This window comes from Monopterus albus, unplaced genomic scaffold (genome assembly GCF_001952655.1).
Source record: "Monopterus albus unplaced genomic scaffold, M_albus_1.0 scaffold190.1, whole genome shotgun sequence".
NCBI lineage: Eukaryota > Metazoa > Chordata > Actinopteri > Synbranchiformes > Synbranchidae > Monopterus > Monopterus albus.
The window spans coordinates 173104-200663 of NW_018128070.1; the positions used below are offsets into that span (position 1 = coordinate 173104).

Below are 27560 nucleotides of genomic sequence, written 5' to 3' on the forward strand. Positions count from 1 at the left end.
TCCTGCTGTAGTTCATGATTGAAGCTTAACTACCTGTAGTACTGTCACAGCTGGAGTCTGGGTTTATTAAAAAAAAAGAAAAAGCATTGTGGTATTTTCATTATTATATGCTGTCATCTGCTAATACATGTGTTATTAGACAGACAAAATAAAAAAGACACTGCAGTGCAAACTGGCTCTGGTGCTTTTTTCTCTCTGGTATTTTCAAAGTCACCTCCTTCCAACGCTGCATCCGTACAAACATGGCTGCTAGCTCAAATACTCAGACTTAAGGGTCTGCTAAATGCCATCCAGGCTTGTCACAGCTATGCAGAACAATAATCCACAGCTTGAAGGGCAGGACACAAAAAAATGGCATATTTTTGTTCCACCTCCATGATGATGTGTATACACAGGATGGTTAACTACGATAAATTGGCCCGAAATTGGCCAATGAGTTCAGACGCGCTTGTAATGCGGCTTAAATTGCATGCCCTTTCAGGCAGGGGAACAAGCCTCCTCAATGTCAACGCTCCCTCCCACATGTTGAGTGCTTAGTTTGCCATGCAGTACAAGATCTCCAGGCCTGTTTAGTATTCACCCACTTGAGTTTCCAAAAGGTTACCAAACCTAATTAGACATTTATGCAGGATCTTCAAAGGTCCCTTCGTTATTAATGATGTGCTACTTCTGAGGACTGCATCGATGGCTTTTTTCTGACTCGAAGAGCAGACTCCTCACAATATGTGCATACACAATGGAGACATGCAGACACCCAAAATCTAAGCAGACGCTGGTGACTGGCTGGGAGTGATTACTGAAGTTATTTGCATAGATAATTATAGATGGGTGACAAATTGAAGAAAAAAAATGAGTTGTCTCTTGACAGTGCCACCGTCCACGGGGCATGAGGGGTCACTGAATCTCAACCCAGCTGGACACCTATGGGAGATGTCAGAGCGACATGTTAGACAGTGCCTCTACCACCATCATCAAAACACCAAATGAGGGAATATCTTTTGGAAGAACAAGTTCAGAGACGTGGAGAGTCAATGCCAAGGTGCACTGAAGCTGTTCTGGTGGCACGAGGTGGCCCAGCACCTCACTGACACACTTTATGGTTTCCAGTCTGTAGGTTGAATTGGACACACAGCCACTGTATACATTATTTTTCCTGTGCTATGGTACAGTAAAGGATCAAGCGCACTAAAGAAAACCAGTCCTACAACAACAACACAGGCTGTAACAAAACTAAGTCCTGTAAAGCACCATTTCAAAATAAAAGCAGTGGAGTCCTTCCATTAATGGTACATCATTTTAGTCATTTACAAAGGTGAGGAAAACAGCTGATAAACTCCAATAATTATGTAAAATTTACAGCTGTAACTAACTGTTTCCATTAAAAACTAATTTGCTGATTATTTTCTCAAATACTCGATTAAGTGTTTATTCTAAAAAAAAGTCAGAAAATAAAAAGACATCAGCTGCCACAGTTTGTAATGTAAAAATACTCTACGTATTTAGGTATGCAGGTCTAAACAGCCACATAACCCAGAACATACAATGCCTGTAAGTTGAGCATATGTTTGTAAAATCCTATGAACTATAGCTGCTACTTAAGGAAAACAGACAGAATAATAAAAATAAATTACTGTAGCATAAATGTTACATACAACACAGACAACGTTCACATTAGCTTAATGATTTAAATGATTAATCAGCTTTTTCATTATAAACAGCATACTCTAGTGAAGGATGATGGCATACACTTTTCAGAGTAAATCATCGGTTTCCACTGACTGATAGATCAGCTGATGAGTTAATTTGTTTTTCTCACCAAAAAACACAAATTTAAATTCTACCACATAACGGAAGACTGGATGTCAGTTTTTAAGTGCTTTCTTTTGAGAAAACCAAAAACCACGGTCAAATTATTTCCTTATTCCCAGAATTTGAAAGTGTCTTAACATGATTATCTCAGTTATACAGTCGTGTCTGCATTCTATCTCAGTAGAGCCCAAAGTAAATGTGGTTGACAAGACACCCCAAATAAGAGTTTCCCTTTATTTTTTACGTTTGGACTTTAATCAATTATGAATGACAGCTAATTAGTGGGGTGCAGGAGCCATCACTCAGTGCAGTGTCAAAGTCTACTAAATATACTCTATGTCATGGGGTGTGGACATTGATAAAAAGCCTCTCACCACTTTACAGATTTGAGTGTCTTTTTTCTGAGAAGACTTCACTAATCATCTGTGAAAGTACGCACAGTGTGTGTGTGTGTGTGTGAACTTTGACACGAATGTGTTTGATAATAATAAGGCACGTGAACATGAAGAGGAGCTAAACTGTACAAGTCATTTCTCATTTCCTTGCTTCAGTGCCTGTCAGAAAAAAAGCCCTGCATTTTGAATGATGGCTTAGACAACAAAGAGTGAACAAAAGTAAATGAAAGAAAACACAAAGAAAAAGAAAGTATGCAAACATAAAAAAGATTAATACACAATTTAAAAAAATAACCAAACCATCAACCAAACAAAACAAATTCCCAATATCAATATCCCAATATCTTTATAATACCCCTGAAAGTTTAACAGAGAAAAACATTACCTACAGTTGGTGCTCATACAGTTTTGGAAGGACCTTTCAAAGGGCTGATTTAATGTGAGAGCATCAATCCTTTAGCAGCACAGGGCCCTGACAGCAAATGAAAGTAATCTCTTCTTTATTAATGGGACTTTTCACTTTGGACCCGAGGCCTTTTGGTATTCCACAGTAGTAGTTTCATACCACAGGCCTAAGGAAAGAACAATATGAAACCAGATCAAATGGATGTGTTATGAATGATAAGTGAAAAGTCTTTCTTTCCAAATTCAGAAGCAGCCTTTAAGAAGTTAAAGTCTAAAAATAGCTCATAGGACACTGTAGATTTCGATCTCCTGGCATGTGAACTGTAGGAAACACATTATTTAGTTAAGTTCAAGTTAAAATCGCTGGTTATTTTAATTTTTGTTTGGTATCAGTGAGGTTGGCCTTCTTTGTGAGATACTATAACTACTGTACTGTTCTTGAAAGGTTAAAACTAAAAGCTAATCTGCATCCAAAACCCATTTTTGTGAATCTGCGCCGGTGACAGCGACGGCTGGATGCCGATGTCGCGTTTTCAGGTTGTCCATCCCATTTTTGTGAACACGATATCTCAGGAACGACTTGAGAGAATTTCCTCAAATTAAATACACAATATATTTTATTAAATTCCTTCAAAGTGTTTACTACTTATAGTCTGGACAGCATGTAAACTGCAACTTGATTGGTTGGTTGGTGGAGGCATACAGCTGCAAGGTGGTAATTCAAGTTTGTTATCTGACTCCTAATGATAATCACATTAAAGAGCTTAGAAATATCGTCTAAATCTGAGGAAAACTCAGAAACACTTATTGCTGTGCTCCTTACACTGAACCTGTAAATTTACAGTGATTAGTAAAACATTTTTTCTAAACAGTGGGTCATTGCGCTGCAAACAAACATTAGGGTCCTTCCACACAGCTGAAAAGTACACAGTTGTGAACAGGGCTTTTTTTTTTAGTTTTTAGTTTAGGATTTTGAGCTAAAAAAAAAAAAATTTAATTTCTACCGCACCGTTTTGGAACATGGAAATTCAAAAGCTGACAGACCCCCAGTGTAAAACTGTTTCTTCAGCCAGATCCATCACCCCAAAACAGAATTCAGCTTGAACCACTAAATGTCTTGGTCATAAACCAGTGGCCCCACAGCATATCAACCTGTCAGCCAGCTTTTAAACAGTCACACAGCCATTACACCCCAAAACAGCCACCAATCAGCCTCTGATATGCAACAGAACAAGTTCCTGTATGCTGTTATTACTACTTATTAATTTCATTTCAAATTGTGCTAATCCCCAAGTCTCAAGGCAATGAAGGGAAGCTCATTAATGAACCAGAAATAGCAAAGGATCACATGAAATACAGTCTGAAAATCCCCAAATATTAAAGTTTGCATAATCTTTTAGCACATTTGGTGCCAGACGACGGCACCTTTGCTGCGGTGATGGCAGCCTGATTATGTGTAAGGGCTCACACATGGAACTAATTTCTTCCAGTGTTAGTTTGCTTCACTATGTTAGTGTAGTGACTGTGGTTTAATATTGTTTAGTGTGATGTTTAGACTTACTGTTCACATCCTAATTCAAAAACCTCTATTCTGTTTGTGCTCAGTCGCTTACAATTTGAAATCAGTAATGGATTTTAACATACAAGCTTAAAGTTACAGATCCACTCCGACTCAACTGACAGTTTTATAATCTTTATGTTACAAATAATCCTACCATAGTAGCAGAGATCAGATAGAGGAATCTATAATGGTTTTAGATTGAAATCCTTGTCTCACGTGGCTAAAATGACTTATCGGTTTACTTATTTACCAATTATCCCTTTACTTTGTGAGTATTGTTTTATGCAGTTATTTTCTTGTACAAATAATTGGTTAACTGTAAATTATAATACTAATTCATCATCATCCACCTTTATTTAATCAGAAAACCAGTAATAAATATACACATTATGTATTAAATAATTCTCATACTATACTGTTTTACCAGTTAGTATACAGAAATCAACATAACCACTCTACGCTAACAGGAAATGAAATGAACAAATGTCTGCAAATTAAACCATACAGAGTGGATTTTGTTCATTAAAGACTGGTTATTCATTTTTGTTTTACAAGATTTCTCAAGAGCCACTTCACCACCTTCCACAGTTTGCTTCAACTTCTGTCATGGCGGTGACGGAGTCGTGGCTGACAAACAGCTGATCGTATGTGGGCTTTAAAAATCATAAAAGTGGTGTTCACCTGTGAAGATGATCTTGCTGAACAAAAAGTCTAAGTGTCATAAACCACTGTTTGTCACAGAGGTTATTGTCTGCAATAATCCAAAAGCCTATGGAAAAGCCCCATTGACTTTTTGTCGAAGGTGATGCTAACTTCTGGGTTGGCTTAAAAAAAATATGCAATCCCTACGGCATGCTATAATAACCACCAACAGCAGATTCGTAATCGATGCTGCTTGGATTGAGTAGACTTCATTTTGTTAGCCTCTACAATGAACATGCACAGAAGTATGGATTCGGGGTTTGTATAGCACACAAAATGTGTATTTTGGATCACAACTTACACACTACACTATTGTGATTGTCGAAATCACATCCAAATGGATGTGAATATTCATACTCTATAATTACATGCCCATTACCAAATTGCACATAAATGATTTGATCTCTTCAGCCAAACCTCAAGTCATTCATATTACTAATGATTTTTAACAAAAAAAGGGGTCTCAAAATTCTTTCAGGCGTCATTTGAATCAGCCTGGTGTCTACCAAATGGCAGCCCCTCTCAGAGAGCCTCCAGCGAGCATTGTGGCGCTCTGTGATGAGTGTGGCACAGCGTTTGAAAAGAAGAGCTGAATCTTTTACCTGTGTGGGAGACCAAAGAGCAGAGACAGTTGATGGAGCGAAATTCCTCACATCGCTATAATGGGTATAATTACACAAAGAAAAGGGCTGTTAGGTTAAATTACCCATGATATTCACCATGGTTAATGGCAGAAATTCAGAAGGTTAAATGACACCAGGAGCTGAATGACTTTTGACATTAAGGTACTATTGAAAAGGGAATTATAAGTGAGCCTTTATGGGCACATCCAATACCCTACATGTTGGACTGTAGAGATTGGTCTGAATAGACTTTTAAAAGGCTTTTTTGTGAATACCTGTGTCTTTAGAAGCCATTGTGAGACAATAATTTAGTCTAAAAAGCATTGGCCGGATAGATTGTTTCCCACAGTGGGAGCTATCTGAAGTTCAGTTAGAGTGATATCTGGAAATTGTCCTGTTGAGTGGCGCACCTACTCATACAAGGTAAAGATGAATAGATTCAATCAGTTAGTTGTTTCCCACATGTTGTCCTCTTACAATGAGGCATTTCAGCTAAGTTCCAAACAGGTCTGTATATGAATTTGTTCTGTTTTTAATCCAGTGCGAACTATACTCTGTGGTCTGAGCACTGACCTTCGCAAACGGCAAACAGCCCAATTAGTGGATGAGAAGGTGAAGGGAGCCCGACCTGATCACCATGCAATTACCTCAAGTCACCCTGCAAGCAGCCACCCACACAACTCACTGTGAGTTTCTGGTGTTTGCCAGTAATACTGCAAATGACCATGAAGAAAGAAGACAACCAGGCGCTGTACATTATGCATTTTTCCACAGTGCTCCAGCGGTTGTGTTTCTCAGGGGTTTCACTTCCTTCCAGTGAAGCCTTGGCCAACTTTTTCTCCTTGCTCAACTTTGCTTTGCTAAAGTTTTGCTGTCAGTCACCCATGTGCTCTCTCTGCTGCTGACTGGCTGACATGGGTAGTATGATTGGCAGCATAATACAGGTTAATCACATTTTTTATGCTTACTCTTCACCATATGAAATTCATTTGAGGATAAGGCTGATCAGAAATCAAAACCTCCAGTGCAGCACAAACTGTTAAGAACCAACATACTAAATGTGAAACAGCAACATGAATAATATAATATCAGAAATTAAAATTCACAGGTCAGTAAAACTGTAGGCATTATTCAGTAGAGTATAACATTGTTACACTGTAATAACTGCATTCATTAAAGCACAACTTGCATAATCCACATGACCTCAAATAAAGTCACCCCTGCTTACTCTACACTGTGCTTTCTATCAGTGGCAGTCTATGCATTCCACAAATTTAACTTTTAGATTTATCCCCACAATCTGTTTTTCTGTTTCAGTTCAAAATGTTCTAATATCTGCCAAATTGATTTTAACTGTGACTTCAGCAAGTGGACTTGGACAACCTGTTCACTCACTGCTGACAAATTCTCAGTGTGGGTGAAACTAGTTCATCCACTCAAGACAAAGTCACGCATAACTGATACAACATCCTGTGTCCGGATTATGTGATGTTCTACTGATGCTGCAGCACGTGCATGTACTCATCTTTAAACAATGTAATAGGCCTTAAAAATCTACCTGTGCAACTAATTTAAAACTTATCATTTCTAATTTCCCACATTCTTCCTTAAAGTTTTGTCAGGACTGAAGGGACGTGGTTAAAGCTACATGATTCAAAAATATTATGTTCACACGACTATGTGCAAAGTTAAGTGGTCACTTGTAGTGATGAACCAACTTTGCATTTCTCCTCAACTTAAAGAGCATTTTATCGTTTGTAAACTCACTGATTTGTTACCTCTGCCAAGGCAGGCGAAGTTTTTGCTGCCGTTTGTGTGTTTCGCAGTATTAACTCAAATAGCAATGAATGGATTTTGATTAAATGTTTGGCCCACAGAAACACCATTAGATTTTGATGCTGATCTGGATCATAATATGGATCCAGGATTATGCCTGAATCAGGCAGCTGTTTCCAGCAAAAGACTAAAAAGCACTAAACCCACTTGTCAAGCAGCTCACAGCCACTGTAAGGCAAGTATTAGTTTTCAGTAGCTGGTGCAGAACAAAACAGAGTTGAATGAACAGTGAACCAGACTTGTCATTACAACTTCAAATGGATGCTAACGGTGCTCCTTAGCTGCTGTGTAATTAGGGTACTGTTTTTCCATAACTTCATAAGTTGGTAATGTGTGACACTGTTGTAATTCCAGCTTATTCTGTTGCCTCCAAGTGGCAGTTTTAAGGTCAGGTGAAAGGTCACGAGTAAGGCAAAAAAAAAAAATACAAGAACACATCACTGACTTTTGGTAGAAGAAAGGACACGAGCTGCAGTCAGCACCCAACCTTGCACCCTGGCCTTTTTGCTGACTTTTGCAGCAGTGTAACTACATTATGGTACTTTCATTTATGCTGCTGTTGTTCTGCATGAGACATACATTCAGCAATATTTGACAATATTTGCTTTTAAGGCACTGACACAAAGTTTAACATAATTATTTAAAATCAGACATACCTGAACTCAAAACCCATTGTAGCTGAAATGTCATAACCTGAAATAATGTCATATGTTTGAAAAGTTAAACAGCACAGCAACAAATAAAGAGCTCAGTTATGAAAAGCATCCCGACATATGATTTGTATCCAAGGCTTTTATCTTGAAATAGCTCAATTTAGGAAATGCATATATTTTCTTACTTGCTCTCTGTGCAGTAAATATAAAGCTGCAGCCAGTAGCGGGTTAACTTAGCTTGGCATATGAACTGGAAACAGGAGGGAACAGATAGCCTGGCTCTGTCCAAAGGTTAAAAATAAGTCTCTTCTGAAGCAGACTTCCAAAGACAAAGCCTGGCTAGCTGTTCCCAAAATGGCCAGCTTTTAAGTGCAACTCTTGACTCAAAAATTAAAAGCCATTTAAAAATAAAGGAACCATCAGAAGATGGTATCCTCTTCTCCACCACCATGCCATGGAGTAAGTCTCACTAAGTATGGTCTGGGAGGACACACACTTTGCTCAGGTCCAATCTCAAAAGGAAGAGAGTCCAGTGAGCTCAGGGACCCTGTGGGAGACCCTGACCCCTCATACGCATAAGTCCTGAGGCAGTCAAACGGGGGGACGTAAGGATCCTGATCAGCCTCTGCCAACCTGTCCAGAATAAACTGCCTGAATACCTCGTCCTCTGGTCCAATGAGGTGCGACTCCCGGAGGGACATCCGAATGCTGGCCCTGATGTCCTCCTTCTGCAGCCTCCTCTCTCTCCTCCTAGGGTGAGGGCGCAGCGGGAAGACAGGCTGGCAGAACTCCAGGTCTGCTCCTCCGCCCCCGCCTTCTCCATAATATAGCACCTTCTGCGACACAGTCTCAGGCAGCTCCAGTTCCTTCACCGCCACCGCCAGCCCTTCCTGCTGTTTCCGCCTGTGTCTCCTCACCATCAGCATTAGAACTGACAGCACTGCAGACACAACACAGTAGGAGATCATTACATTTAAACACCAGGGCATGAGCTTGGTGAGGGAAAAGCATCCTGGGTGCCTGATGGAGCATGCACGTAGAATGTACAAATGCCCCTAAAATAACAGCAGCCAGATTAGTTTTTTTCTGCAACTTGTTATGGATGTAAAACTCTAAATGAGAGCAAATCAGACTTTAAATTATCTTTTTTAATTTCAGCTCAGACATAAAAGAATGCCTTTATTTGCTCCACATGGCACAGAATGCTAAAAGAGTGTTTATATTTTATGCTTTGTTTTCACAGGGTATTTTGCTCGTCCGACACAATGTTAGCATGGCAGGTACTGTCATTAATCTTTCATGTGATGGGCACAGGGAGGACACAAAGCAGCTGAGGTCATAATAAAGCTCTTCGCTATGCAAACCCATCAATGTCCCAGGTTGGCATTGCTACTGATGTATTGCAACCAATATGCTCATTACCTGACATCACTGCTCTGCAAGCATTCAGCATTTTAGAAGTGTGTGTTAAAGGCACGCTGGTGAGTTTTAAAAGGTGGATTCAAATTAAACTGCAAATTTGTTAATGAAAAATCCTGCTGTTTAACACACGTTTATATACTTGCCAAAATGATGAGATGATCTGCTCTAGCTCAACACATCTGCTGAAAAAGAATGACTTTTTTTTATAACAGTGAGATTATCTGATGTTCTCTAGAATTACCAGGGTTGATAGTAACAAAAACAGATAAGTCAGTTTTCATTTAGTTTATTAGCTAACTGGTGCTAAAAGAAAAAATGTAAGGCTAACTAGCATCATCGTTTGATACATTTTTGACTTACCTTACAACCTATTACTATATTTTGTCAGTACTTAGGCTCCATATCTAGAACTGACCTTCCAGCCTTGGCTTTTCATATCCTTGTTTTTAAGACAGACACAGAGATGATAGGTTCCAAATGGTAGAAATTTCCAAGAAACCAAACCCCAAACAGCCAGTGCATTTTTGTGTGCGCTGTATATTATTATTACAGTAATATTTTGACATTCTGAACAATGGGGGGGCGAATACAAGAAAAGACCATGCTGGCTTACCTGTGAGTGTGACCAGGCAAACCACAAACCCTAACAACGTCTGCAGGCTGACCCCCATAGACAGAGCAAGGGCCTCCACCCCTCCCGTTGGACAATGGCCTGCGGGCTGACAGCTGCACACGCCGACGGTCAGAGTGCTGGTGCTGGAGAGAGCTGGAGAGCCGCTGTCCATCACCACCACAGGCAGGAGGTACTGGGTTCGATCCTTGCGGGTGAAAGTACTCCTACGTGCCACGATGCTGGCTGTATTGTCTAAGTCAAGAGAGTGAGAGGTGCACTTTTCAGGCTTAAATAGCAACACTCAGCTCAGGGACTATTTTCTAATATGTGAATGCCATTGTTTCAGGGAATTCAAAAATAAGCTGCATAACAAGTGAGGTGACACATGCAGTGTGATTTAAAATACAACCCAAGCTCTCTGAAAGGCCTCGGCACTTTGTCCAACCTAATTTTCAGAGTAAAGTAAGTAAGTAAATTTGGAAGATCTGCGTCAGTTTCTGGTGTAACCTGTAAGACTTTTGATTTGATTTTGATTTGATTTATTCTTTCAAGCATGTAAAGACAGTTGATATGAAAACACACATAATTTTACACATATCCAACAAGTGCTAATCCAATATCAATTTGCTTATACCTAGTACATGCTTGAATGGAGTAGGAAGAAGTCAGACTTATCCAGTCCTACCCCATGACATCATCTTACCATCATTGGTTTGCAAGCAGTAAATAATTCTCTTCTACACCACACAAGTAATATACTAAAGAATTATTACAAAGTGTTAACATTCTTACCCCACACCCACAATGTTCCATGTAATTAATCATTAAACCTGTTCTTGCATATATCTTGATTGACACATACCTTTATATTTATGTTTAAACTTGTCAATTCTATTACTATTTTTTATGTCCACACTTAAATTATTCCATAGTTTTACCCCACTTATGGAAATACAAAATCTTTTTTTGGTTGTACGTATAGCATGAATTTTTAAATTTAACTGACCCCTTAAATTGTATCCCCCTTCCCTTTCATTAAATAGTTTTTGAATTCCACCAGGTAATAAATTGTTCCTGGCTTTATACATAAACACAGCAGTCTTATATCCCACTAAATCAAAAAATTTTAACAATTTAGACTGTATGAAAGCTACATTGGTGTGATCCCTATACCCCATCTTATGCACAATTCTTATCGCTCTTTTTTGTAATATATACAGTGGTTGAAGTGAGCTTATGTATGTATTTCCCCAGTTTTCAACGCCATACTCTAAGTATGGTAGAATCAATGAAGAATACAAAATGCGTAGTGCTTTCCCGTCCAAAATATATCTAACCCTTGCCAATATCGATATATTTTTTGCTATTTTGTGCTGAACATATCTGATATGAGATTTCCAGGAGAATTTGTCATCAACTATGACACCTAGAAATTTAATTTCATATACTCGTTCTATATTAGCTCCCCCAATTTTCAATTGAAGTTCATTATCTAGTCTACAATTCCCAAATACCATAAATTTAGTTTTATCCAAATTCAGAGATACTATATATTACTGTCACACCATTTCTTTATCTTCTCAAGTTCCTGTGTAACCCGTCCAGAGAGTTGTTGTAGGTTTTCACCCGATGCTCATATGGTAGTGTCATCAGCAAATAAGACCACTTTCACTAAATCAGAAACTTTGCATATATCATTAATGTATAATATAAATAATTTAGGCCCCAAAACAGAACCCTGCGGCACTCCACATACAATGTCCAGCTCACTCAATTGGTATTCACCCAACTTCACAAATTGACGCCTCTGTGTCAAATAACTTCTAATCCAATTCACGCATATGGAAATTCATTTTGTTAAAAGTGTTCCTTGGCTGCTGACTGGACTGCTGTGCTTACCTGGCTAACCACCTGTACACTGCACTTGCATACACTTAATTCTAAGTTATTCGACACATTCAGACATCCTTCTGTTGCACACACATGCTTCTTTGATTTTTACCATTTTTATCAACATTGAAAAAGTTTCGACTGCTCACTGACTACAAGGTTTACCTACTGAAGAGGCCATCAGACATTAAAACAGCAAATTACTTAAGGATTTCCTTCCAAACTATTTCAAAACTCTTGAAGGAACAGATTTTTCATTAAAATTCAAATTCTTGTAATCATCAAATTATACCAATCATGCTGAAGGTATCACTGCCCGTCATCCAGCAACTGGTTCACTGCATTTAAAGGAAAAATCTACCAAAACTTTCAATTCTGCTATTAATTTAAATCAAAACAGTAAATCAATGTTGACAAAAAACAGCTGTGTACTTTTGGAGATGGTTCAGTGACGGTGAATCTGTGGCTAATCGATACCTGATCAATATCAGACAAATCTATATACATAACTGCTGCAGCTTCATAGCTGCCCTGCAGTTCATTCACTGTAGCTTCACAAAGATTTCTTGCTAGATTTAGATGCAGTTTAAATTCAGAACTAGAGTTGACCCCCCACTGCCTTCCTCTGTACCACTACACACACCTCACCCCTTCTCATCTCTCCTCCCGGGACTCATGCAATACGCTTCTGTTACCTGTAACACTGAAGTGATCTGTTAATTTGCACATACTCTACTCACAGAATACTGTTGTTATTCATTTGCACACTGTTCATATGCAGATACTCTATATTTATCTTTGCACTATTTACATCAATTGAACTGTTCACTCATGTAACTTGTTTTCTTATTCTGCACTGTTTCATTCTATCTCATCCCATTGCACTAGTGTTCCATAAGCTTAATGTACCTGTCCATTACTGTAATTTGAATCCATAGTCTGCTGTACATCGTGCATTACCCTACATATCTTACTGTAAATATCACTTGTACATATCTATCGGTACATTAGTTCTGACTGTTCATATTGTAGATACTGCACACTTTTTACTGCTGTTATTGCACTTCTGGTTAGATGCTAAACTGCACTTCGTTGCCTTGTACTTGTACATGGGTAATGACAATAAAGTTGAATCTAATCTAGTATATAAAATAAACAATTTCAGCTTTAAAGTTGTATCACCTGATACTATTTACAGTCACAATTGGGATCAGGAACCATAGTACTGTAAATGTAAGAGGTTTTAGAGGCATTTTCAAACCAGAGGACCTTTTCCATAGTTCTTAGACCTGCTGAAGGAAGTACCCCCTTTTAAATGTACAGGTATGTGTGTCCGCACTACAGGATTTGAGGACGACCATAGATGTAGCAGCCTCTACAGAAGGTTAGCGGCATCTAACATATAAAAAAATACAGGTAATGCAAGGCCAGTATTAACCATTGTGAGCTTGTTGGGCAATCATTAAGCATCAGCCAGCTCAGCGTTCCTACTGGCGGTGTGAATACAAGCAGAAAAAAAAAAGCACTTGAAGGTATGTAGTTCCCAGGGAGCTCCCCATTGGGGCCCATCCCTATTAATGAGCCCCTAGAACCATTTGGTCTGAAAGCGCCTAAGGTGTGCCTTATTATGTAACCGAACATAACCTTGATTATCTCTGATAGTGAAGTTTGGATTGATGTGCTTCTCAGGGACCATAGAGAAGTAGAAGTGGTGTCCCTCTACAGGGTCGTCTGGATCAACAGCACTGAGCAGCTGAATGATCTGAGACACACAAAGACACATTAGTGAGCAACAAGCATGCACACAACTGATTTGCTAGCAAAATGCAATCATATGCAGTCTTTGTTTTTCTTTCCTCAAAAATATGACATTGTAGCAGCAGCTGAGAATGCAATAAATGCAGTACAGCACAGTGCTGTACAACAGTCAGATGGTTTCCTGTGATTCCCCTTTTAAAAAAATGTGCAGAACAACAAAATATTCATTAATGGAAATCCTCACTGCTACACAGTAAATCATAAACATTAGTGTGTCATAATATACATACTTCTCCTGCCTGTGTCCCCTCACAAATATATGGTCGGTAATCTCTCGCAAGCCTTGGCACATTGTCATTTATGTCCAGTACTCTGATGAACACCACCACAGAGGAGGATAAATGGTTCCGTGCTGCAGTAGTGAAAACAGAAATTTGCTGTATTACATTGGGTGCATGTATCATAAATGCCTTGCAAAAGCTCCATGAAAATACTGTACTTAAAACTGATAAATGTGTCTTCTTGAATCACGACTGTTGCAAACAAAAAAGGGGAACTGATGTTTCACTGCTTTGTAGACTGGACAGTAAAAAAACACTAAGTTAAGGAAATCACATAAAAATTTAAGGGCTTGGACCATTCTGGACAGTGGCATTTGCGCAAAGTGTGACACTAGTGGTGTTTGGATATTACAACCGAGTCAAGATATGGATGTGTTTTTTAAATCAAGTCAATTTCTGTTTTCAAATTAAGTGCACAGTTTAGCCAAAGATTTCTTATCAAACTGTCTTGAATATATTCTGGATAGGTTTCTTAGTTGAACAAAATTAAACGTGCAATGAGATGTTAACATTAGCACGATGCAGTTAAAACAAAACATGAACTAATTCTTACACTTTTCCTTGGCTAGAATAGTCACATTGTGCCAGTTTGCAGTCTCTCGGTCCAAAAGTTTAGCAACAGTTACAGTGCCATTGTTTGGGTCTATTCTGAAGGCTTCTGTGGTAGCACTCCTTTTGTCAGTTGAATATCTGGAAGAGAAACCATGGAGACACACATTTAGCAGGCAAGATTGTTTTCTGGGCAAACAAAACACTGTGGTACCACTGGGAGATTAATTAGGCAAACTGCTCAATTTTTTTTAATCTGTTGACAGATATCCAACAAAGTGTAACATACACAAGCTAGTGACAGCAACAACAGCACTGTGAAAACAATGTTGTGTCTCACACTGGCAGCGTACACAGTTTTATTTGTTGAATTTTTTATTTAGTTTTAATTGAATTCTTTCCCAATTTGACCACAGGTTTTCTTCCATTTGTTAATGAGCAAACAACTTGAAAACAGGAGACCAGTGGTACAGCTGTGGTGACAGAAGTCACTGCTATGTCTCGTTTTGTGAAAGTGGGACCTGAAATTTTTTATTATGTAAAGACAAACTTAAAAAACATTTATTATTAAAAGGATATGGTGGGTCATTTTCTATTTGAGCAGTGTTTTGGAAACCAGCAATGATTTGCCTCCACTCGTCTGTGTCATAGGCCTCCATTAATGTAGACACCAACCTTTTTCCTTGCTTGAGTCTTTTCACCTGCAGTTAGAAGGTGTCAAGGGCCCATGCCTGAGATCTGTGGACATTCTTGACAAATATTAGGGCCTTGTTTTGTAATGAGGAAATATGTCAAAGTGCAGTGCGTTTCCTGATGTGTTTTTAATGGTGTTTGAACATCAGTGGAGGTCTATGGCACAGACGAATAAGTTAATCCAGATCTGACAGATTGATGGACATTAATCATGAACAGAAGCAAATCATTGCTGGTATTAGTATTTGTATGAGGAGTGTTTAAAATAGTGTTAATATGAAAAATGATCAGCCTAATTCTTTAACAGACCAAGCAAAGAGAATTGGACTGTATACCTTTAACACTGGATAATATAAGTGATTATGCCATTATGGTGAATTAGGGTAACCAGGAATAAAACACTAATGTAATAAATCATTTCTGTGAGCCACTCTGATAACACAGAAAAAAGCAAATTTGAACAAAGCAAATGTAATCCTATTTACTAGAACTGTGGAAACCCCTAAAATGTCAGCCTGAATTTATTAATCAATGAGACACAGCCACCAAAGGGACAGTAATAGACGCTAGGCTGAGGGTGATATGCAGCACCTGCCACTCTTAAGCTTTGCTGAGATGGACTACAGGCACCAGTACTGCTGTCTCCTGTGCAACGTGCCCCACTTGCAAATGACTGCAAATCTCAATTCCATATGCTACCTCGTATGGTGCTTTATTACATTCCCACGCCCTAGCTACGTTGCTTTGTGATAATACCACTGCAATAGATAGAAAAGCCTGTGAGGTATAAAAAAAAAAATCACCATGATTTATTCAGTAAGGCTCATTTCCTACTAAAGTAATATGAGATAAATATGACCATGTACAGGGTATCCAGAGATCAAGGGTAAAAATGGATGCACTGAGCCACTAACACTATTTGAAATGGAATGATTTTTCAAGCTGTGGAGAAAGCTGTCTAGGGATGTTCCTCCCTCACCAGCCAGGGTATCTACCTCATCATTATCATACTGACAGTTGGGTGGCAGATGCCATTCTTCCTGGTTTAGAGGATTCACATTACCTGATGGGATTATTGACTGTGTCAGTGTCTCTGGCACTAACAGTGCCAACCACAGTTCCCACTGCTGAATTTTCAGGAACCTTCCACTCATAGACTGGTGAGAGAAAAACAGGTGGTTCATCCACATCCTCCACAAAAATCTTGACTGATGTCCTGTCCTTGAACTCCTCCAAAGATAAAAAGCGTGTGTCCACATGATCATTAACTGCTTCTGCAGCCATGACAAAACGTCGTTTAGTCTCATAGTCCAAAGGCTGTGAGGGGAAAAAATACCCGTTACAATTAATTTTAATGCGGAGGGTGTTATAAGCAGAAAACATGCTGTTCATCATCATTAAGCAAACTTAAAGAGCTTTTCAAATATGCTTTGCAAGCTTGTACTTAAGACAGGTGATTAGTCTGCTGAGAGCTGGACACGACTCAGAATGGATGTTAAATTGTTTTGTCGATGTCAATGAGCTACCAGCTGTGAGCATGCACTTAAATAATGCTGCTTTTCTGATTACTATTACAATGCTAATAAAACAGAAAAAGAGCATACAAACCATTCCTGTGTTCCCAAAATGACTCAGACAAAATCAATAATGTTTTTTTAAATTACATTATCACAGTATCTAAACTGAAATCTGTGCCATCAACAAGAAGCATACTGTACTGTGGAAAAAGCACAAATCTAAAAGCAAAACAAGTGAATTATAGTATTCACCTACATTCTATTATTAAGACATACTGTATTTTGGAATTTCTAACTATTTGAAAGTACTGAATATATATATTTAGACACAGTTGGGACTAAGATCTGGGTTTTAACATGGTTGAATTATGTCACCATTTATTTAAAAAAATATATAATTCTACTTCTGAATGGCAGCAGCTAATTGGCTAACCAGCTAATTACAGATAATGTGAAGGCACATCATGCCATGCTGAATGTTTTCAGGAATGGTGTCCTACAGGTCCTTGTTACCCTACACAACAAACTGCACTCATGTGACAGTTCAATAAAAAGTGGCATTATTGACACACATGGTATTAAGGTCTGTCCACACTTTTCTTAAAAACAGAACTGACTGAATCATTAGTATAATTAATTTCAGTGCTGATATACAGTCATCAGCCATCTCCTCTGCATAACCTAGCATGCAGTAGTTTATTCAATTATGCACACCATGCCAAATTGTTATACTTTCATGTCTGGTAGGCTGTTTCATTTTTTAAAGAAATATTATGTTTTTCTCTGTATTTGTGTGGTTTAACATTGAATGAATGACACTTTATTACAGACTCAAGGTCCAGGTTCAGAAACAAATAAAAAGCAATAAAAGAACAGTTTAAAACGAAACAATAAAAACAGAAAAACACATAAAAACGAGAACAAAAGAACACCCATAAAACTACTGCCCCTTTAAAAAACAGGCATAGCAGTATTTCCAGAGAGCAGAAGTAAAACGCATGTCACTGTGTGCAACATTAGTCAACAATAAAATGATATGATTTTTTGAACCATTCAAGCGACAAATACATTTAAACATCAGGTTTCTTAAAACAGCGGAAAATGTACTAATTCGAGATGACACGAACAATTCGCTAGCACTCGTCCATCTAGGCTTTTTCAACAATATCCTTAGGGCGTCATTGTAAGCTACTGACAGTTTCCGAAGACTGCCCTTTTTATAATTACACCACAGATGGGCAGTGTACAAGAAAGTACAATAAGCTTTAAACGAAGCCAATTTTACTCCCACCAAGCATGCACCAAATTTCCGTGCCAGTATATTAGCTTGTACGTGCAACATGTGGCACTGCCGATATATATATATATACACAACATTGATACTGCTGTCCTAAAAATAAAAATCTCTTCAAAATTCTAATACTGAAGATAGAGAGCACTGTATATGCATTTACCTTGGCCAGCAGAATCACTCCCTCCTGCGTCCCCGGGTCTGTTTTGATCATAAATGTGGAGCTTTCCTCCAGATCATCCTCCAGACTGTAGGTCATTCTGGCATTGATGCCAATGTCTCCATCTTCTGCCATAATCCTGCCCACTGTGGTGTCCACAGCTGCATTTTCAGGGACAGCAAAGGAGTACACATCTGAAAAAATAAGGATGTTCAAAAATCATTCATGTTGACACCATTTGCCTGTGAAGTTGGAACAGAATACCAGATAGCCAATTGGAACCTTCGTACCACATAATGATGAACTCACATTTGGAGAAAAACAGCATATAAAACAGTTTCCTCACTAAAACACAGAACTAAAACTACAGAACTTGACAGTAAGTTGCCTGCTAATGTGTAAAGACATAAATGTGTGGAGGGCCATTTTATCTGAATCCCAGATAAGTTGTGGCAACTCCACATAATTCCAGTCTAACTTTAATAAGACGACGAGAAAATAAGATTGTGCAACTCCATTTGGATGACTGCCACAACTCAACAGGCAACCAGCTGCTTCTGAAAAACAACTCCTGCTGATAATAATTTGCAGTTATGTGACAAAACAGAGGGCACAATTCAAAGTGAAGTGAGGCCATACAATATTGATAAGCCCTTTTTTACTGAACATTGAATTCATGGGGTACCGTAGCACCTGCAATGAATATGAATAAGACATTAATAGTTAAATGTATCATCCTCTGTCTCATTTCCACAGAACTGATCTCTTCCCAGTGCATTCATTTAGTGAGGTTTACTGCTAAGAGGACCAGGTTTGTTTCCAAAGGTCGTGACAAATGCCCTTTCATGTGTGAATGATTAAATTCATCCACTGTGTGACACATACACAGGTGCACATACAGATGAGCAGAACATCATCTCCTTTCACTCCCTCTATCTCTTTCTCTCATTCTTCAAATGTCTCCTTTTAATTTTGGCTGCTGGCTGAAACACAAGACGTCTACATCTGGCACTAACCACCCACCCAAACCGGAGAAGTGCGATCAAATAAATACTTCTTAGATCTTATGTTAAGCATGTCCTCGTAATCTGTAACACTTTGCACTCTTTCATTGAATCCCAGTGTGTGCATGGCCTGGTGTTTGCATAATTGTGAGTCATACAAGTGACTCACGGTGCCGAAACATGGGTCCGTTGTCATTAACATCAGTCAGGCTGACGGTGACTGTGGTGGAGGAGGAGTAGCCGCCACTGAGGCCCAGCATATCCTTCACCTGCACCACCACCAGGTACTGTTCCCTGGCCTCACGGTCCATGTTTGGCCAAGATGTAACAACAATTCCTGCAGGTGAAGGAGACGGGGTAAACAAGAGGAGAGCTGGCTTCATTTAGGCAGGTTATGTGCATCTGTGGGTGGGTTCCTAAATGCAAATAAACAAACTTTGCCTCAAGTCCTCAACTGCACCACAATAAATTTAAAGTCTGCAAATTCAACCAATTCAATAAGAAATATCAAGAGGGGTTTGAGATGATTCTTTGTGTGGCCAAAGTGGAGGCTGTGGGCAACAGTAAACAGATTTGCATTTCTTAGAATTCATCATTTCAATCATCTGTTTTGACATAAGCATCTGAGCAACGATTCACCAAAAACAATAGCTAGAGGGCCGTTTTTCACCATTATATGATTTGATTTGATTTATTCTATCAAACATGTAAAGACAGTCGATATGTCAATTTTACACATATCCAACAAATGCTAATCCAATATCAATGTGCTTATACCTAGTACATGCTTGAACGGAGTAGGAAGAAGTTAGACTTATCCAGTCCTACCCCATGACATCATCTTACCATCATTGGTTTGCAAGCAGTATCTCTACATAAATAATTCTCTTCTACACCACACAAGTGATATACTAAAAAATTATTACAGATTGTTAACATTCTTACATCATTACATACTTTGATAATTATCTTCTACATCACACAAGTAGAATTATTACATAGTGTTAACATTCTTACACCACACCCACAATGTTACACCTGATTAATCATTAAACCTGTTCTTGCATATATCTTGATTGACACATACATTTATATTTATGTTTAAACTCATCAATTCTATTACTATTTTTTATGTCCACACCTAAATTATTCCATAGTTTTACCCCACTTATGGAAATACAGAATCTTTTTTTGGTTGTACGTATAGCATGAATTTTCAAATTTAACTGACCCCTTAAATTATATCCCCCTTCCCTTTCAATTATATTGTGAACACATCTGTTGTTTAACATACTGTACAGCAGAGAGCCCTTTATCAACTGACTATATCATTAAAATACCTTAGTTTGATCATGATTTGCTTATGTCAATGGAGTTTGTATGTATAAAAAAAGGATTATGTGTGTTTCAGGCTTTGACCACAGACAATGTAAGATTTTCAGTGGATTTGTTGACAGAACTGCAGACTGAAGTCATAAGCAAAACAACTTGTAATGAGTTGTAGTCAACTGCTGCCTACTCCTCAATGAAAATTAACAGTTGACTCCCCAAAAAAGTCAGACTTGTCCTTTTACATATTGCATTAATTTGAATTAAAATATTTTTTCGATGTCAATCATGCCAACCCCCAGCTCTTCACGTTTCAGGTCGACAATGTGTGTGGGAAGTGTTGTAACTGACCTCTGAATTGCACAAGAAATATATTGTAGTCATACTCTCCTAGTGACTTAAAAGTAGCTAAAATTTGTAGTTTTAATTAATTAAATTTCAATCTAAAAATCTGTGTAGATGTCAAGTATACCTGTCTTTGGCTCCACAGAGAAGTAGGGCTCCCCCTGCAGGATGGAGTAAATAAGCTTGGCGTTGTTTCCAAACATGGGATCATCAGCATCTGTGGCTGTCACCTGGGCCACTGTGGTCCCTATGGGGGGCAGTGGATCACACAGCCAGAGTTAGCTCAGGCAGCAGTTCCAGTCGACAGGGAAATAAAGTGATTATGGCACAGTCCTGCAGGGTCTGTCTGTCTGGCTCAGGAGGAGAGCGGTGGAAATAGAAAGGGGGGAGGGGGGAGCTTGAGGTTGGGTGAGAGGAGGGATGCTGGTAAAGGGGCGACGGGTTTGGGGAGAAGCATTGGCCATTTACAACTCAGTAAGGCTGTGCAGGTGCATATGACAACCTCTCCAGTCCTATAGCAACATCTCTTTTTCCACATTTTTTTGTCCCTCGCACTCTTCACCTCCCTGTTGTTTGCACTTACTACCCTTTTCTCCACCGGCATAATCCTTCTCTTCACCTTGTCACAGTATCTTTCTCCCCTTGTCTGTCATATTCCTTTCCCAAAGAGAGCTCAGTCTTTCACACAGACAGAGATTTACCACAGGATTTCTTATTCTCCATTAACCTAACCCCCTCACTTTCTCTTTCTTACTCAAATGCATTATGATTTATTATGAGTGAAATGCTACAAAGGCAGATTACATATAAATTGAAATGGTAATGTTTGTGCTATGAAAGGGCAATGTTTATAAGAAGTCTATCCATAAAGCTATAATTCAGAATCTAATACTTTGAACTTCCTGAGAGGAGACGGATGACAGACATTCATATAATAGTTTGTTCATTGGCTTCAGTCAAGATTTAAGTTTAGGAGACTCATTTAAGAAGCAGATCCATAAAAACAATAAATATCCTTAAGATGTGCACAACAAAAGAAAATCAGTCATGCTTTTTTGTCTAAAATTTGAAATGTACAATTTCCTGGAATACACATAGCCACAATAATTCATGACAGATGAAGGTTAAACAGTAGCAGGAGTCCACAGCCACAGTAGCAGCTCTGTATTTAGGTGGAGCTGTGTAAATGGTAATATACTTGCAGTGACAATGTCAACATGACTATGTTTAGCAGATGTTTACTATGTTCATCTTGTTTTAGTGTGCTAGCGTGCTACCATAACACTTGTTAATCTGCACAAAACACCAATTATATCTTGGTGTTTTGGTAGGTCAAGTTTTGCAGAGCCTTTTTTAATATTTAGTATTAAAATTTTGATGTTATGATTGTGCTACATGAAAAGTCAGTTAAACATCTTGTGGTTAATTTAAAGGTTAAGGCCGGTGATTATATTAACAGTATTTTAAAAATTCCCCATACAGAGACTAACACCAACAACAAACTCCCTCTACTTATGGCTAATGTCCATTAGTGTGTTAGTCCTGGATCAGCCTATTTGTCTGTGCCATAGATCTCCATTGTTGTTCAAAAACAATTAAAAACACATCAGTGAAACACACCACTGCACCGTTTCTTCATTAGCAAACCCCAAACCGGCGCACGAGTAGTTAACGGGATGTAAACAAAGTAGAGAGCTCATGCAAGTTCTCGCACAGTTGACCCTGACTTGTACTAACTTCAGGAAATTATGGCCACTTGGAGATTTTGGAGCAACATGTGGGTCTGGGGTTTCGTAAAGAAAAACGTGTCACCCAGTGCAGCCGTGTGTTTCCCTGATGCTTTCGGTTGTTTTTGAACAACAATGGAAAGTTATCCTGCGATGGATTGGTGACCTGTCCAGGGTGTACCCCGCCTTCGCCCGATTGCTGGCCGGGATTGGCTCCCCCCCGTGACCCCATTCAGGGACTAAGCGGTAGAAAATGAATGAATGAAGGAATGAATGGAAAGTTATCACGCAGACGAACAAAATGATTCCAGACTGACAGCTGACAGACATTAACTGTGAGTAGAGGCAACTCACTGTTTGTTTTACTCTGCACGAAGATTGTTGAAAATACAATCAATATAGAAAATGCCTCATTTTTGGTAAATTATTTAACATATACTCAGAAGTCGCCTGTCAGTAATTTATTCACCTCATATAAACATCACACATTTCCCCCCCTTACATGGCAGTTCACTAGATGGCTGTAAAATTAAAAGCATCCAGATGACACTGGGGTGGAGGCAGAGTTTAGCCACATCTCAAAGCTTGAGCAGGTAAGTTTCATTGTCAACTCTCACTGTAAAAGGAATTGTTTACCCTCATCTTTCTCAGCATACCTGGTGGGCACATCTCTGGGATGCTAGACACATACGGTTCATTCTGGAACTGGGGGACATTGTCATTGATGTCCTGCACCTTGATGATAAATTCAGACTGGGGCTCCTCTGGTTCGTTAGACCTCCTGTTGATAGCTTGGGCTTGAAGGACGTAAAAGGCCTTTTCCTCACGGTCAAGCTTCTTTAGTGTCCGGATCTCACCAGAATACTCATCTATCTCAAACACATCTCCAGCACCTTCTCCAGATAAAATGTACCTGATAGAAGACTCACCTCGGTCAGAGTCAGATTTGAGCTGCGAAAAGAACACAAGGTATAAGAAAGCTTGATTTTTTTTAGACATGTTTTTCTGTAGCAACTTGAAAACATGGATTTTCAAAAGGAAGTACCATAACAAAGACATGGAGGACATTCAGTCTGTGGCGGTACCTGGCCAATAACACGAGGAGTGGGATCTTCCTCGGGGACAAACAGCTGTTTCCAGATCCAGCCTCTCTTCAGGCGATGGTGTGGATGAGTGGATGCCTGGGCCAATTGTTGGGCTTCCAGATCCTGAGTGTCTCTCATATCACTCAGCACACCACCAGGAAACATAGCAAAGACCATCACTGTGGCCAAAACACTCAGCGTGCTCATTTGTAATGCCCATCCATGAGTTTCCTCTGCACTTCCCATGGCTAATTGACAGAAGAGGTGTCACTAGTCGGGTGTTACCAAATCTTCATTCAGCAGCACATTAATTCATGACCCTGGCAGTTTTGTATCCCACTTTGTTATAATGTGGTCTCTTGCATGTCTCTGAAATAGAAGTTAATTTAATTACTGGCTGCAGTTAGACATTTCCAGAGGGCAAAATGAAAACACTGAAATCTGTAGCAGTGTGGTCAAATCCAAAAATCAAATGTGTTATATTGTGCAAAGCTATACATAAGAGTGCAGAAGGTACAGTGTGTACTAGGTGCACATATCTATCTGAAATTAAAAATATTTTTTGAAAGGAAAAACCTAGACAGTACATGCAGTAGATAAAATCAGCAGAAGTACTCAGATTCTCTACTTAAGTCAAAGTAGCAACACCACAGTGTGAAAATACTCTATTACAAGTACAAATCCTGCAAAACAACAATTCAGATGCATCACAAATCCAGGCAAAAAAGACTAATCTGTTGTCTGAGCTCCTCTGTTCTTGCTTTGCATCCCTTGCTCTGAAAACATCCTTCTGTTTAGAATTCAGACAAGGCCCTGCATTGTGTTGGGGAGCAGGGCCTGAACATCATTCCTTGAGCATGACACTGCACTCTGCAACTGACTAATGAAGACTTCTAATTAGATCAGTGTCTCCCCAGACATGGAAAACAGAGGCACACATGGCTCTGACAAACTGTGCGTTGAATCAATGCACCAATTATAATGTGCACCAAGATCAGGGTCAAGAGTGTAAGGGCAATGAAAGTCAGACAAGACAGCAAATTAGTTAGGACCACACAGATTACAATGTAGTGCACTGGCTTAGCGGACTTGAACTTCAACAAATGTATCAATTTCCATTTTATCCATGGATTAAATGTGTGGTCTTTATCACATTTCCATCTCCTACCAACAGTAACCAGCTACTATCCCGCCACTACCAAGCTTTATGGACCTTTATCATCATGGAAACAGCCATATACATGATGGCTAGGTAGGCTAGCCAGCAGTAAGCTCATGGAACTTGGTCTTTGAGGCTTTCATAATATGACACTACAATTATAAAATCCTCACAGTTTCACCACACATCTGTTTGGTCATTTTAGACTTTTATCTTACTTTGAATTTGATAAGGAGCACAAATGATGTCTTGACATGAAACCCTGAGCCCCGCATTATGCAGCTGTAATCAGTTGTAATTAAGGATTAGAAGTCACCATAATTCTAAACCATTTTCATAGAGATTTTGTTGCAGTGTACTATGAGCACATAACATATAGAGTTCCACAATATTTTAATCCAAAATACTAAACATAAGTGCATGCATTTCTACCATGGGTGGTCCCAGTGGAGTATATTGCAGGAAGCTGCTTCACCAGTTAGAGTAGTTGCAGTATTAAAGCTTTAACAGCTTATAATGTTCATGTTTAATCTTGTATAAGTAAATTAGCTGTCAAGACCCATTTGTAATGAGCTGGTAAAATCAATTACTAATGCAGGCTTTCATTTCTGAAATTCAATTTCGATAGAGAACATGAAGGAGAGTATGTGTTTGTGCTTATTTATGTCTTTACAGGCCGTAATCATATCTCTAAGCACTATGGAGTGACATTCCAATTAGTGGCCAGTGAATCGTGCGCTGTTACGGTCTTTCACAGGGCTGCCAAGCACGCAACCAAACTGAACGCCTTGAGCCAAAACTAGACAACAGCCCTCGATGATGGTATTCTGAAGAACTGCTCAGCTGCCAACATGCCAAGGAGCCTGTTTAAAATCTTCCTGGGAGCATCAGACTTTATTGATGTGGATGGAATGGTGCTCGGGTCACCAGATGTTTAGGTGCCAATTTAATAAGATGGATCCTTCTAGAAAAATAATGGGAATGACCAAAAAAACACACTAAAATCAAATCCTAGCTCCAGGTCTGTAAATAGCAAGGTGTTGGGGAACAAGTGATACATGTCTGAGAGTGGCAGCTATCTTGATAGAGCTTGATAATATGACCCTGCAAAAGCAGAATTTTAAAAGCATCAACTACTGTTTTAGTACAAACCCATGAGCTATCACTTATACAACTGTTAGCTATGGGAAAAATAAAAATATAATGAAACACTAATGAATTCTATGTTCATCTTTCTCCTTTCAAAAGAAATTCTCATTTCTACGTGGCATGCAATACATGCAGAATGCCCTGTGTTTGACAGCCATTCATTACCTCTAATAGGCCTTCCTTCCATTTTCAGCAGACCTCCTGTAGTCTGTATGTACAGTCGCTACTCTACCACATGACAGAATGACAATGAGCTGCAGTCTCACAATGTTAAGCACTAGATGCGCCGAGACATCACATTATTTTACTATATGGTGATGTGTTAGCTAATAAAATGTAGCTCTGTTGTGGAAATGGTTGTAAGATGCTATTAAACTGTGTCTAATGTGCCAACGCAAATGCTGAAAAGCAGAAGGGAAAAAAGCAACTCCTACTTGACTTTGTGAATGACACGTCAATGCGTGCTGCTAACTTCTGAGTAATACTAACATTCATAACAAGTAAGCATTAATTATGTTGTTTTTCATGCATTCATTTTCTGACTTGGCCTTATGTATAGCTGAAAAAGAAATGAAACCATTTGAAAATATAACTAAATATAGACTCAAATCTCTCATTTAAATAAACCTATTTGCAGTTTTGTAAAAGAAAAAAATCCATCTGTTGAGCCTTGCTTCTTTAAAATCACCCTTCCAAGACAAGATGCCCTTAATTGGCCATTTGGGAGCCTATCATGGGATGTGTTTACTGATCAACGCCATAAAAAAATAACACTGACATGTACTTTATGTTGCCTAATTCGGGACCTCAGATGAGTGCAGAGACTGGGCTAGAACAAGAGGGGAATGTCAAGTCATCATGTACTTGTTAGTAAGCAATTTGCTTTATTTTATTATGTGGGCAAGTGAAAATCATTACTGTTTAGCAAAGTGTCACAAACTTCCACTGACATTTATCAGCTATGGCACTACGTTTTATTTGTCTCCTTTCTTTGTACTGAAAAATAATTGATGCTGCCAAAGTTGCTACTAAAGAAAACAAAAAGCCCAGTGGATTCAAACTACCGGCAGTTATCGATAAAGACTCAATTATGGTGATAAAAAGGAGATGTTTCAAGGACTATGTTCTGAGAGCAGACAATCATTATAATACACTTACTTTAAAGGCAGAACTCGTGGAGCGACTCTGCTGTCATGTTTACTCTCCTGGTCTTTTCAGTCATGCCGTCTGTGGACCTGCGGCAGGGAAGATGGTGCAAGGCTGTATTAACAGTTTTAAAATGTTTTCCTCACATACTGAACAACCACAGACTGTTTTCCTGTACACAGGAGTCTATATGCATTTCATGCCAGCAACTTATTACAACCAACAGCTACATATTAAGGTAAGGTATACCATGTGAAGTAATTATGATCTAGGCAAAGGAAGAAGATAGGTGGCATAATATCAGTGACAAAATCCATGTTAGGACATCTGGTGACCCGAATGGGTCAGAACACATACGAGTTTCCCACAGGAGCTCAGAGTATTATTCCTGTGTGAAA

At 38.9% G+C, this 27560-nt stretch overlaps 1 protein-coding gene across 7 annotated transcripts in view; it reads right to left on the minus strand.

Moving 5' to 3' along the window:
- The window catches only part of cdh19 (cadherin 19, type 2), a 191376-nt gene that overhangs the window by 3081 nt on the left and 160735 nt on the right, over window positions 1-27560 (minus strand). For 3 of the 7 annotated variants that reach the window (XM_020617514.1, XM_020617515.1, XM_020617512.1), the window contains exons 3-14: window positions 27175-27251; window positions 23709-24077; window positions 23280-23574; window positions 21024-21143; window positions 19392-19559; window positions 18222-18412; window positions 16314-16567; window positions 14562-14698; window positions 13958-14079; window positions 13554-13671; window positions 10020-10271; window positions 2489-8924 (exon numbers count right to left, since the gene is read on the minus strand). In XM_020617514.1, the coding sequence (XP_020473170.1) occupies window positions 8404-8924; window positions 10020-10271; window positions 13554-13671; window positions 13958-14079; window positions 14562-14698; window positions 16314-16567; window positions 18222-18412; window positions 19392-19559; window positions 21024-21143; window positions 23280-23574; window positions 23709-23954 (2424 nt within the window). In that variant the 5' untranslated portion in view covers window positions 23955-24077; window positions 27175-27251 and the 3' untranslated portion in view covers window positions 2489-8403. Of the gene's footprint in view, window positions 1-2488; window positions 8925-9549; window positions 9589-10019; window positions 10272-13553; window positions 13672-13957; window positions 14080-14561; window positions 14699-16313; window positions 16568-18221; window positions 18413-19391; window positions 19560-21023; window positions 21144-23279; window positions 23575-23668; window positions 24078-27174; window positions 27252-27560 lie in introns of those variants that run through there. The other 4 variants (XM_020617519.1, XM_020617518.1, XM_020617516.1 and 1 more) reach the window with 4 other exon arrangements.